The 14,588-nt window shown below is 40.0% G+C and overlaps 1 protein-coding gene across 1 annotated transcript in view; it reads right to left on the bottom strand.

Annotated features, from left to right (window-relative positions):
• Positions 1 to 265: 265 nt before the first annotated feature.
• Positions 266 to 14,588, bottom strand: part of LOC148591480 (tensin-3-like) — a gene marked incomplete at its 3' end in the record, with an annotated part of 28,487 nt that continues 14,164 nt past the window's right edge. Inside the window, exons 4-6 of the mRNA XM_088537496.1 lie at positions 4,178 to 4,349; positions 1,042 to 1,685; positions 266 to 378 (exon numbers count right to left, since the gene is read on the bottom strand). Coding sequence (XP_088393622.1) covers positions 266 to 378; positions 1,042 to 1,685; positions 4,178 to 4,349 — 929 coding nt within the window. The remainder of the gene's footprint in view (positions 379 to 1,041; positions 1,686 to 4,177; positions 4,350 to 14,588) is intronic.

Here is a 14,588-nt window from a genome sequence, read left to right on the forward strand (position 1 = left end):
TCAGGTTTTTAGTAAATCAAACTTTCTGCAGCTACCACAGGCAGATTTCAATTATTTTGTGGTTAGTTCATTGAAGCTAGTGCTTTCTCTGATTAACAGGACTTATTTTTAGGACTATTAAACTGCCCTATATCCTCAGATTCAGTCTTTGGCCAAAATAAGTTAATAAGGCTAAGTGTGGTTTTGGACTTCTTTTAGATATCAAGCAGGCATCAAAGCAGTTTTTAAGGAGCATTCACCAACCAGTCTTTCTCTTAATGAATACCCCAGAATACACATCAATTGGTATACCTTGTTCTCTTGAAATATCTGGCTTATACCAAAACTTGGACGTGTCCTGGACAAATTTTACAGTCACATGTTTATCAGTTGCGTTTTCTGTGAAATAAAAGGAGGAAAAAAAATTCTAAATACATATGGCCTTTTTTTGCTTCTATTTCCCATTTCTAACCATGTTAATCACTTTAAAAATTGACAGTTAAAAGGACAGTCTAGAGAAAATCCAAAGTGTCTAAGAATCAGCAAACACCACATATTGTCTAAAGCACTGCAAGCTCTCTTAAAGTTTCATTTTGACAAAGCTATAAAACATTAAAAAAATCCTTCTACCTTTATAAAACTATGTTAACTACAAAGCTTTTCAGTAGGGCCAAGTGAATACATACTGGATGACCCCAGCTACATTTTAAATGATTTTTGACACAGCTTTAGCAAAACTTCAGGCAGAAGTTAGCCTTTATTAAGAGAAGTTGGACTGCACACTGCTTGCTTGTGGCTTGACAGTGGAGGAGTAGGACTGCCCTTCACTGACATCTAGTGAAGTGTAGAAAAATCTTTGCAGTTTTGTCCTTAGAATAGATACATCTGTAGCCAATGAACTGCTGCCTCTTATTGCAAACATTCAACTCTTCCCTGCCATTTTCATTCCTTTTTTTTTTTTCTTTTTCTCTTCCTTCAAATTTTCACCCACCTCCCCCCAAATGCTTTTCGTAATCTCAGACAAGCTCTAATATATTGCATGTTTCTGTGATGTAAACCTACCTGGCAATGGGGAAGTGCTTAAAACTTTTGAGTAATCTGGAAGGACATTGGGGAATGGGATGCTGATGGTGCTTCCACTGTGGGGGCTAGAGAAGCCACTTGAGGAAGGTGAGATGGAGGCAAAGGAACGGTCTCCTTCAGAGGACCTCTTTTTCTCTGGAAGAGGTGGCTGAGAGTGCAGGTTCTCCCTATGATGCTGCTGAACCGTGCTGGTCTGATCATTGTGTCCAGAGGTCACTGTAAGAAAGTTGTGTGGCAAGAAGTTGTGGTCCTCTGCACTTGCCACAGATGAGCTCATGGCTTTAGGGGAAAGGCTAGAGTTGACCATCAAAGCAGATTGTTTCTCCTCTAGAGGGGAGCTGCTGCCCATTGCGCCCCCACTATAGTTGAGGTAGGCCTGAGTGCTGCTGTTGACAGCAGGTTCTTGCTGCTGCTCTGCTGGTGAGTTGTCCAGACTGCTCAGGGCCACCGCATGCAGTCCTGGTGTTTGGAAATGAGACAAGAGAGAACCATCCTGCACAAGGTTTGAAAATTCGGAGGGTACAAGGTAACTTCCTCCTGGCCTGCTGCTTCCCATGGAAAGCTGGAGTGACGAGGAAGATTTAGGGCTGCTTTCAAGCCAAGGACAATCTGTCGCAGAAGAGCTGTCAAGAAACCCAAAAACAAAAACACAAGAATAAAACAATGACCGAACCATTTCCTTAAAATCTCGGTGTGTAACTCATACTGCAATCATCACTGAAAGCAGTAAATCACCTTAGTCAAGCCAGTACCTGAGTGTGGCATTTGACGACATGGCCATGGCATTTGGTGATGGAGTTGGCTGAAGAAATTCCTGCCCACTGTGACCACCCACTGCTGCCAGGTAGCCCACTCCTTTCTGCCTCCTCTGCCAACCAGCCATGCTCATGCCACCACTTCGGAGCTTGCCCTGTAAACCAGACCATCTCGTCGATCACGGTTAAAAACACTCTTCCTCTCTTCCTCCTTCCCTTATTTTAATATGAATCAGTTCAGTGATCCTGCCCACAGCGCTGCCCCGTAGGCAGCGGTCCTGGAGATCCATATCCATGGTGAGCTGCAGGGCTAGCTGGAAAGGAGCAGTGGGAGGCAAGAATTTCTTAAGCCAAGGCTGCCATCAAAGGCATACAATAGCTGCCACAGAATTTCTTACATGTGGAATCTCACTGTGCTTGTTGTGAAAGAAAATGAAGTGAGTAATAGGCTGAGGGAATTGTGAACCATCAATAAGTAAAGATGGTAACAGCATACTCCAAAAGATACAACTTCTTGGCCAGGCCCCTTTCTAATATAATTTATATTAAAAAAGGAAGAGAGGTGGATCCAGGGGTTAATTTATGCATATGAGACAAAAAGAAAAAACACAAGACAATAGACACTACCAGAAACATTGACTTTTACTGACTTGCTTTTACTGAACTGCTTTAACTGAATTTAAATACTGTAAGAGTAGACATCAAATTCCACCTGCCCAAAGAACAGTAATAAATATCCTTCTGAGTAAAATGTGCTAAATTTCTGACCAAATCATCTTGCTCATGAAAGGGAAATGCCCTTAGAATTTGGCTGGAAAACATTACCAACAGGATCTCATGCAGGGAGGAGAAGGGGTTATGAAGAGAGACTGTGAGATTAATTTGTGTAATGTGAGACTCTTTGTGAGATACAAAGGGAAAGACCTGGCTTGAGAGAGAAAATTTAAAAAAAGATTTTTAATTCAAAGAGCACTGTGAAAATGGGTATCAGTAAATTTAAAGATATCAAAGTATAAGGACAACAAAAAAATGGAAGGAAAGCACAGGGAAGAAAATATCATTAGCAGAAAAAAGCAGCTTCAGCTATCTGCTTGATGAAATTAAAAACAACAGAAAAGGATCAGTATTTAGAAGGAAGGAAACAAATCTTTTTAGAGAAAGTTTGAAGTAGGAATGTTAACTTGATAATTACTGCATTGTTGGATGACAAAGCTCTTAACTTTATCCTTTTATAATGAAATGTTACAGACAGGTCTGTCTCAAAATATCTTATACATCTAAGATATTTTGTTCAGGGGATTATGATTCACATTCATAATCACAAAATGAAAACATCTTTTGCAGTCCAAGCACCAATGGAAGATGAAACCAGTTAGATGGGAAGAAATGGTAAAACAAATCAATATCCTTTGTTTAGGTCCTTACTGAGAGTTTGACACATCAACCAATAGGATTCCTTCCAAATAGTTACTTTAAAAAAGCAGCCAATTATCCATGAGCAATAGTAGGATAATTATATAAAAAAGAATGCTGAAGAGGGGATGAGTCCTTGCAGGAAGAATCTCAAAGACCAACTGTAATCATCAACCTCATCTATTCCCCTAGGAAAACCTTTCCTGAATATGTAAGTTATAACAGGAAATAGCTAATGACTATAACCACTGACTGTCACGTTCTTCTGAATCTTCTAATAGATAACTGGGATCCCCTAGCTGTTTGTTGCGTTTCCTGTTCTCAAACTCAAATTGTAAACTGCTTGGAACAGCGTGGGTGGATTTTGAAAAAATGTCTAATTTTCAAGCTCTGGTTCAGAGCCCTACAACTTTATGGCAATACAGATAGGAAATAATAAAGTCAGCTTGTTGGGCAGGTGAATGGGAGTCAGCTGTTCACCACCAAGGACAAATGTTTTTTAATTGACTACTGTATAAATGCATTTACTACAATGAGCAGAGTGCTCCCTCTCTCTAAATACTGGGATTTCTTAGGAAACAACTTACCTCCATTTGAAATTTCATAAAATACTCTGTGGTACATTAAGAAAACTGGTTAAGTACTCAGGAAAGTATGTATGAACCTTTGCTACTGTAGTGTACAGTATGTAAGAAAGTACCTTAACTATGAACTCCTCTTGAATTTTATATTGCCATTTATTTTCAGAGCTAAAAATATTTCTCGAAGATATAAGTGCTCTCTGTACATGTGGTAACTTCCAGCTGATGGCCAACATCACCATCAAATGCTACAACTAAAGTTAAAGTCCTTGACCAAACACTTTTCACTAAAAGTGCAATCCTAACATCTCTGCTGGAAATGAGAATTATGAGAACTAAACAATAGGCAGGAGAATCAGTTCCTACCTTTCTCCCCCTGGGACAGGGCTGTTATTTGAAACTGCACACGAAGATGCAAAAGCTCGCTGAAAGGAAGGATCCAGCTGCATGTTGGTCCTCAGCAGAGTAGGGTTACTGCCCATGGTGCTGTCAGACATCACAACAGAGTGGTTGTGGGCTTCTGTGTAACCACGTGATTCTGCAGCAAAGGACATAAAACAAAAGACCTGTTAAAAAAACTCCCATTTTACAGACTTTGTACTGCCTGGAAGAAATGCTTGTAAAATGACTTGTTCTCTTTCTCTTAGCTGGAGTATACAAAAGAATTTTTCCATGTTTGAGTAGTTACAATTTATTTCACAACACTACCCTGACTATGGAAAATATCCATGGGAGAACCAATAGCAGAGAGGATCAAGATTACAAAATTGCACCAAACTGTTTGATCAGTTCTCCAGGGCATGTTCTTTAGTCTGAAAGATGGGAACATATAAGTCTATTTAAAATTCTTTTGCATTCCTCAGTCCACAGTGTAAGACAGATATGTCTAATCAAGTTTCCTACATAACTGTACACATAAAAAGATCTCTTATTCAGCTAGCATGAAAGTAAATACCAAAGTTATAGGAAACTGAAATGTTAACTGTTTCTCTTGCTATAGTTGCAGAATTCTGCTCATACAAGGACAGAATTGGGGTTGAAAAGCTACTGATGAGGATGGAGAAAATATGGGTTTAATTACAGCCAGCACAGCTGGGCAAATTTCAGGTGTTCACACCATGCAGACACACACACACACACAAAACAAGAGAAAAAGGAAAAAAAAAAAAAGAAGAAGTTGCTGTAAACCTTTCTTTCCCAATAACTTGCAAATAGCATTGGTGCAACTGGTTGCTAAATTAAGTCCAAACTATGTGTAATATAATTAATGGCCATAGATACTATTGGAAATAATTAAGATGTACTTGGGTGAGAAATAATGCGGATGCAATTATTAAGAAGCTTGGTAATAGAACAGTCCTTTTTTTACAGTCACATTGTTACAACTAATAAAGCTCAAATACGGATTAGATATAATCATGATTTTAAACCTACACAGTCTACAACGATACAAAAACTGTCCACAGATAAACCCAGGTTTAACTGCATGATTTTTTTTACTGCAGACAAGGCTGTGCCCTTTGATCTTGCAAATGCTTAAGCATCTGAATAGCTTCGTACACACGAATAGTTCTATTGACCTAAACTCTTGCAAGACTGGAACCTAAAAAAAGAGATCACAGATGAAACAGCACCTAATTTACTGTCTCTCGAGTGGAGGAAGGAAAAAATGAGAAACGAACAAAAAAATACAGAAGAGAGCTAGGGAATGACTCCAGCTCTGAAAAAAAAAAGTGATTTTAACACATATTTTCCATACAGAAGCCTTTTTAAAGTTGTAGAAAAGAGGATGGTTCTCACTATTTCTCTGAGCTCAACTGAAACGAGTCTAAATAAATCTTCCTTTTTCTTCAATTCACAGCAGAGCCTAGCCTGAATGGAGAGGGTGTGACATACTTAAAAGAAATGCCTGAGATAAGAAAATCTGCAAATCAGTGCTCTAAGGACTATGTGAATTCTTCACATAGCATAGATACTGTATGGACAAACCATTTAACAGGATGAGGAAAACACTAGAAAGCTAACACACTTTTAACTATAGCCATAGCTTTCTTTTAACCATACCCATACCAGCCTTTAAAACAAACTCTAAGGAAATACTACTGAAGTGCATATGGTGGGGAAGAGCTAGGAAAGTGTGAATCTGTATGTGTCTAACAGAGCGGGGGTATTACAGTCATCCTCATACTGGTGCGAACTCAGTGAGAACACAGGCCCTCTATCAATCCATGTCTTGGGCCACACTCCAACTGAAATCAGTGGCGCTTGTTTACACAAGCATTATATGATTGATGTTAAAGTCTTCAGCAATTACTTCAAAGTATGGTATACGTTACTTACATTACATACAATATATTATAGCATTATAGTAGAGTAACAATACTTTGTATAGTAGAGTAGTAATACTTTGTCTTAACTATTATCCAAAGAACTGCTGATCAGCTGTAGGCTGTTTGCTCAAACACTGCATGTCTGATAACCACTAGAGTTGCCCAAGAAATGCAACTTTCCCTAGGCTAAATGCAGATAGACCTACTGGGTACAGCATCTGTAAGACAGCTAGAGTTACAGTTTCTTCTCTGCACAAGAACCTGGGATGCCTCCTAGTTATACTGCAGCCTGGGATGACACTGCTGCTGCTGCTCTACTGGTGCGGCTACTACATTGCCTGCAGGCATGGGAATTCTGATTGGAGGCCTAATCCCATACGATCATTCACTTATGTGCTTTTGCGCCTGTTCCCTTGATATAAGACTATGTGTCACTAGGATCCAGCGACACGGAAGATGAGGGAGCAGGAGGGGAGAGGTATTCCTCACAAGATAATTTAAAAGCTTGCCCCACTCTTATGCAATCTCAACTATGCGCATAAGACCTAATCTAAAGCATTTCTACATAACAAAGACCTCTCATTCTTTCCAAACTAACAGCAGCCCTTGTTCAAAGAAATGAACCAGGACTTGTTTCTCGCTGTTTTTGGACCTTGGACTGTCCTTGTTACCTTTACAACATGGAATACCATGTGAAGGAAGGACTGCAGTCATGCGGATAGAAGTACCTTTTCTTTTTATACTGAATTTTCATGGGTATTAAGGATTTATATATATAAAAGAAAGTAAAAGGCTACAGGGATTGAGGCATTTAATCTGAAAGAAAGAATGCAAACTTCTGGCCTGTTCCCAGGCCAGAAACAAGTGTATCTGAAATGCATTTCCCATGAAAGCAGCTTTGTTTATATTTCAATTAAAATATATTTCAGCTATGCCCTCTCTATTGTCTGATACTGACTCCACATCCGCCATGTCAGCTGTTAACCCTTTATCTCATGGAATCCTAAGTTTGGGCGGTCTTTCATCTTGTAGAAGATGTATGGCGAGAACTCCCACAGTATTTGTTTGCTGCAAAGTACTGACACTTCTTGCTGCAGGCACATGCTAAGTCTCATCACAGCAAAGATGACAAAACCATCTTCCAACCTGCTTTTCATGAACTTGAAGACTCCCATCAAGATCCTCTGTTACTCCTTTTGGGGAAAAGAATCTCTAAGTCACTGTTCAGCTCCCCAGAACCTCAGCTGGCTTCCCCCACACTAAGAGTAACCATACTAAAACAAGCCGAAACAACTGTACTACAAGCAGCCTTAAAGATCAATAAAAGGATAAGAAACCTCTTGTGATACTTTCAAGTTTGGCAGTCGCTTCTATTTCTTGATTCACCCTTTGATGGCTTCTTCAAGGAGAGACACAAAAATACAGCCTAATGAAAGGCTTACAAGAAGGCACACCAGATACATCTGCACAATATTCCCCATCGCAATAGCTGCATTGAGACTGCATGCGGAAACAGGTTTCCTCCACTTTGATCTTTCATTCTTCATTTACAAGCTCACAAATACATTTCTTCAGATGCATTTTCTGACATACTCATCTACATAGGCAGAACTGAGAACACTAAAGAGGATAACAGAAGAGTTACACTGGATATTCTCGGCCCACTGGAAAAGTAATTCCTTTTTTTTTTTTTTTTTGAGGCAGGAGGAGGAGGGAAGTTTGTATTTCAGTAAGAGCAGTAACAAGAGCAACAACCTTTCCTACCCAGCAATAAGGACACGTTCTGTGAACTCAGTATTTGCTGTTCTCCCAAGGCTGCTCCCATTACCAGACAAGCATTCACAAGACCTTCCTCTTCCCTTTGAAAAATGTCTGAGAAAAGAGCACAATATGCTTGTGTTTAGCACATGTCCCTTTGTTCCTTGCTGTCCAGCTGGCTCCAGCTCCCATCTGGCACTGCCAAATGAACTCCACGATGCAGAGCTGAACTGCCCTGCAGAGATGGGCAGAGAGAAGGCAGTTATGAAGGTGGCTGGTTTCACCCTCTCTTTCCCACACCTGGGTAGCTGTGAGAGTTCCTAGGACAAGAGTCCTTGCTGGCACAACTGTTTTTCCTTTTTTTTTTTTTTGTCCCAGAAAACAACAGGTTAGAAGATGGCCGCTTCCCATTTCTGAGATTGATTTGGATTTCTTATTAAGCAAGTTACTCCAATATCCACCCAAATGTCTTCTGGAAAATTTAGGCTCACATCAGAGTTGAATCACAGAATCACAGAACAGTTGAGCTTGGAAGGGACCTCTAGAGATCATCTTGTCCAATCACCCTACTCAAATAGAGACACCTAGAGCATGTTGTGCAGGATCACGTCCAGGCGGGGTTTGAGCATCTCTACAGAAGGAGACTTCATAGCCTCTCTGAGCAGCCTGTTCCACACATGAGGCATGACATATACAAAGAAATGTTGAGCAAGGACTCAATATTAGAAGAATATGCTAGTCTTTAGTCTTAAACATCACAAAAAAAATCTAAAGACACTGTGGAGGGGTTGATGCTTATCAGTATGACAAAACATACAGGATAATCTTTTTTGGCCACATTTTATGACAGAAGCTTGCTTAAAAAAGTTTATTTCTAAATCTTAGAATTATGAAAAAAAGCAGACATGTCTAAGAGTCTTGAGAACAACAGCCAATTTACTGTATTACTATTTCTTTTGTTTGAGAAGAGTTAAACACAAGTAAGCTGAAGTAAACCATTCACACTGAAAGCTAAAATTGCCTAACAAGCCCAAGCAGCAACAAAGCACCTTCCTGTTCATTGTCCTCAAAAAATGAAGTATTTTATGCTCTCCACATTTTTGACAAAACAGATTTGCTTTAGAAAATAGGTATCAGTTAAGATGCTTTCCACATAAAAACTTGTAGACTAAGACAGTATCTTTCAACGATAGCTTACTTTTCTCTCAAACTCCCCCAAAATCTCGAGCAAAGAAACACTGAGTCTGCATACAAATCTGTGAGTTTCCAAAAGTATAATTAACTGATTACATATTAAAAAAGTATTCCCTTTGCCTATGACTAATCCCAATTCCTCATAGTACTTCTTCAGTTCTATAATTTAAATGATGTAGAAAAAAAAAATTTATTTCATCTTGGACTTCAAAGTCTAAAGAATATTAAGTAGAGGAAGCTGGTGAAGGGGCTGGAGCACAGACCTTATGAGGAGTGGTTGAGAGAGCTGGGGTTATTTAGTCTGGAGAAAAGGGAACTAAGAGGAGACCTTATTACTCTGTACAGCTACCTAAAAGGAGGTTGTAGTGAGGCAGGGGTCAGTCTCTTCTCCAGAATAACTACTGATAGGACAAGAGGAAATGGCCTCAAGTTGCACCAGGGGCGGTTTAGTTTCTTCCCTACGTTAGGAAGAATTTCTACAAGGAAACAGTGGTGAAATATTGGAACAGGCTGCTCAGGGAAGTGGAGTCACCATCCCTGTCTGTGTTCAAGAAATGTGTAGATGAGGCACTTGGGGACATGATTTAGTAGGTATGATGTTGGAAGGTTTATCATTGGACTCAATGATCTTAAAGGTCTTTTCCAACCATAATGATCCTATGAATATACAGACTTTCTTTTTTTCATATGAACTTCACTTCTCCCAACTGAACATTACTAATTCACAACGAATCTGGAAATTAACATTTTAAAACTTTCTTAAGAAAATGTAAGAACTTAAAACAAGGCCTAGAGCAACGCTTCTGCTTCCCTGAACCACACTGAAAACATGATGAAACATGATGATTTTAAGCTCACCTTTAAGAATAGCAATAAGGAGGACATGAGAACTGGTTGATCAGCCTCAGCCTAATGCCTAGGAAGATTATGAAGAACAAGAAAGTGATCAGGAACAATCAGAATGGATTTTGGGGGGCACATCATAGTTGATCAAACAATTGCTTCTACAATGAAATGAGTGGCCACTTATATAAGGCAAGTGATGTTATACACCTTGGCCTTAAAAAAACAAAAAGGCTTTTAATGGTGCCTCCCAAAGCTTTCTCATCTAGAAGCTAAGGAATCATGGCCTAGAGAAATGGGTTGAAAATGGGCTGGATCACTGGGCTCAAAGGATTATAACTAATGATTTAATGACCAGTGCCTGGACAGTAACAAGCATAGAGCCCCAGGGGTTCGTAACAGGCCCTGTATTGCTCAGCATCTGCATGACTGACATGGATGGGGAGACAATGTCAGCAAATTTGTGGATGATACTAAACAAAGGAGGTAGTTCACACGTTGAATGGTAAGAGGCACGTTGATGAACTTGAGGACTGGACTATAATTAAGTAAGTCCAACATGAGATACAAATATCTATATCCGGGGCAGATCCATGCTTTGCTACAGTACAGGCTGGAGCCAATTAGTAAGAAAGGTTATCAAGCTGAACGACAGTTATCAGTTTGCCCTCATCACATAAAAAATATATTGCATATTAGGCTACAATAGGAGGAACATGGCTGGCAGACCAGAGACCTCAGCATTTGGCCTGGTAAAACTGCACCAGGAATACAACCAGTCTGGAACTTCCAGTTCAAGAAGAACATGAGAAACTGGAGATGGAAGACTACTAAAGCCTACAACTACTAGAAGAGGGAGTTAAAAGACAGCAAAGCCAAACCCATCTCTATAGTGACAGATCATATAAAAGTAGTAACACCCTCCAGGCTTGTTAAGTGCACACTGGACAACTGAAAAAGCTTTCTCTCAAAGGGTCAGGGAAGCTCTGGACAAGGTTAGCCAGAGAGGTGGTGGAACCTCCATTAGTAGGGGTTTTCATGAATCAGACAAACCCAGACTCAGCAGTCTTGTTTTGAACAACAGCTTGAACTACAGATCCTGCCCAGGTCCCTTCCATCCAGCATTTATATACTCCTGTGATAACGCTCATTTCTTCACTGTGCAGAAAAGTCTCATGCATTAGCAGAAGCAGAGGTTATGTTGTAAAAGAAAAAAACAGTGTTTTTTTTTTGTTTGTTTGTTTGTTTGCTAGGGATGGAACAGGGACACTTCCTCTTTTGCCCTAGAATCTGCTTACTTTTTTATTTTAATGCATTTCCATAAACTCTTCTTCACAGCCGTCTACTATTTTCTTTTTTAGAGGCAGAACATGCCACAAGACTAGAACACTTATCATCCCCAGAACAGTTGTTTTTAAAGTATCTTTTTCCCCCTTTTCTAGAAGCAACTGCTGGCAATCAGATTGCAGTTCTTAAATGTTTAAAAATGTAATATATTTTTTTTCTTTACATCATTCATGCCTGTGAAAGAAAAGACAAAGCTACTACTGCTTAGAGATTCTGGAAGCGAATCAGCTTCCTTCTGTAAGCAACCAAGCTAAGTGGGACAAACCTGGAGAATGAGCAAAGCAATGAAGGTGATGGCACTAGCATCCACATACTAATCTCTCCATCCTAGGAAGATCTGTTTGGATGCCTCATTAAACAGCACTGACAAAGGACCTGGTAGAAGATGTGCTGCATGTTTGGCTCTTACTGAAAACATAGCAATAGTGACTGGCAGCCTTGGAAATAACACTGTCTAACCAGAGACAGTAAAGGATTTCTCCAATAGAGACATGTCTTTGGTGAAATAAATAAGATGTTCAGCAGTTAGGCTGAACCCAAATCACTAGAAATTAAAGTTACCCTGCTGTATTGAAGACTTCTAACTTAATGCAATTTTTTATCACGGGTGTTTAGAAAGTGCTCACTGTGTTTTGGGAGCCATTCCATTGTATTTAAAGACAGAATATTCATTCTTGTCTGATGCCTAAAGAGTGCTGTTAATCACACATATTGCCCTTTGAGGAGATATCCTTGGCAAGGATATCACCTCAGACACACGACTGGCTCAACACCACCTCCACAAAACTCAAGGAAAATTCAGTACATGAGTGGGTGCACACTGAGATGCTGCTGCTACAGCCCAGCAGTTTCAAGCTGCCAGGATGATCCATGGAGGCTCCATCCAGAAACAAATGCCTGCTCTGAAGCTATGCCAGGGGTATGCTTATCTCCACCAACCTCTGTCTGCACCAGGATGAATAGCATTGAGAGGATGATCGACTAGACCCCACTTTCCCCACGCACATGCCATTCACAGTCACTGCCCTGAAGATCTTACAATCCAACTTTGCAAACCTCCTACTGGCAGACATAAACTACTCTTAGTTGTTTAACCTTGCAATCACAATTCAGACACAGCATATCACAAATTAAATCAAAAATGCCAAAAATACAAGTCATATTTGCTGAATGAAACTTGGAATTCATCGTCTTTAAATCAGTAACAGCCATAGCACACTCTTCTTGAGCAGTTTTATGCTTATTTTAATTTTACTTCCTCAAATAGTACCAGAACTTTCTGCGAACTTTCCCCAGAGGCTGAAGCAATGTCACACATGTCTTCTCATGTTTTTTAAAAGATTGTGCAGATGCTATGTTATTGACTTTAAGCATAGCTTTGACGTCTTAGGAATGCAAGTCAGCTGCTAAGGCATCTCCTCCAGTCATCCATGGCACATGCATCAGACGCAGTGTTTATTAAACTATTACTCTTTAGAAGAGAGACACTAATACAGATGTAAGTCCATAATGCATAAACAAGAGCATTAGCATTTTCCTTTTAAGTAAAGGCAGATCACTCTTTTTTGAGCAGTGATGAACAAAATCAAATCCAACAAATCAAATACAAAATAATTACTAACATGCTTGCACTAGACATTCATATCAGAATTGTTAAGTATCACCAGAGATAGCCAATTCCTTCTTATTCTGGCTTATGTCATGCTGAAATTTCACATATACACATCAGCTCATATGATACTCCTGATGGAATTGTAAACTGCAATACATTTAGGGGAAAAAAGTTTAAGAATCGGATGTGCACAATCTTCAGAATAAAAAACTGAGTTTTTCAGACGAAATGATCTCCAAGACTAACCACAACCCCCTTTGAACTTCCCTTTTCCTCTCTCTGTGCTGTTCCCTGGTGCCTGCAGTAGCCCAGAGAGAGACACAAGGATGCAGTTTTTGTTGTTCAAGGAGTACTTACATTGGCTGCAGAGTGAAAGCAACCAAACTGACATTAGGACCTTATGTCAAATATCACACTAGACTCTTCCCCTCCGCTGGAACCTTCCAGAGAAATTCTGCCCAAATGGGACTCCCTTCAGCCTATTCATTTTAATGGAATGACTTGCTTGTAATAAATGGATGAACATAGCTGACTGCAGTCTGAATGCCAAAAATGAGGATTTTTTTTAGTTTTGGAGCAGGATACCTAAACTATTTTCATTTCAGAAATTAGAAACCCCCCAAAAGCAGCATAGATTTTCAGCCCTGAAACTGCTAAGAACAAATTCAGTTAAACTTTACTGTTGTTTAAAGCTCTGTAACATAAGAATGAAAGCTGAAACAACTTGGCATTTTCTTGATCCATTTCTAAGAATGCTTGATTCAGTAATTCTCCTCTTTGCACATTTACACTGGGTGGATGCCTCCAGTCCTTACAGAAGCTTCTGCTGCTACTGACTGAATGGAAATTTTGTTGTTATTAAGGCTGTAAGAATCAGGCCCTTTAGACTATCCTGGTATATCCTGCATTTCACACCATGCATCAGGTGACTGCTCTTTTATTTTGATGAAAAATTCAAATCTACAGCATGGAATAAAGCATAATTTACATTCAGCTCTGAGTACTGCCTGCATTAGTCTGCCAATGCTAGTAACACGATACACTGCTCTTCCCATTAAGCAAGGCAGGAAAAGGCAAGAAGGCAGGAAAAAATATATTCCACACTCAGAAAAGACTTGTAGCATTTACAAAATCAGTTCATTTTTCATGCCTTTGAAAGGAAATTTAATGCTTCTGAAACTTTGCTAGGAACCCCTCGGGGGAGGAATAAGAATCAGTTTGGACAAAGGTTTTGGATGGAGATAGCAATTATGTGTGTTCCAGGCAGTCTCCATTTTTTCTTCTTTCAGAGAAAGGAGAGGAGAGGAGAAGAGAGAGGAGAGGAGAGGAGAGGAGAGGAGAGGAGAGGAGAGGAGAGGAGAGGAGAGGAGAGGAGAGGAGAGGAGAGGAGAGGAGAGGAGAGGAGAGGAGAGGAGAGGAGAGGAGAGGAGAGGAGAGGAGAGGAGAGGAGAGGAGAGGAGAGGAGAGGAGAGGAGAGGAGAGGAGAGGAAAGGAAAGGAAAGGAAAGGAAAGGAAAGGAAAGGAAAGGAAAGGAAAGGAAAGGAAAGGAAAGGAAAGGAAAGGAAAGGAAAGGAAAGGAAAGGAAAGTCTCCTCCAAAGAAGAAAAGCTGCACAACGCTCATGTGCCCTGCCTGGTGCCCTCTGCCACTCCATTAGTGACTGCAGTCAAATCCTCGTTTGCAAAGCTTCCTCA

Source organism: Tinamus guttatus, unplaced genomic scaffold (assembly GCF_059628265.1).
Source record: "Tinamus guttatus ecotype Peru unplaced genomic scaffold, ASM5962826v1 Tinamus_guttatus_pri_ptg000787l, whole genome shotgun sequence".
Taxonomy (NCBI): domain Eukaryota; kingdom Metazoa; phylum Chordata; class Aves; order Tinamiformes; family Tinamidae; genus Tinamus; species Tinamus guttatus.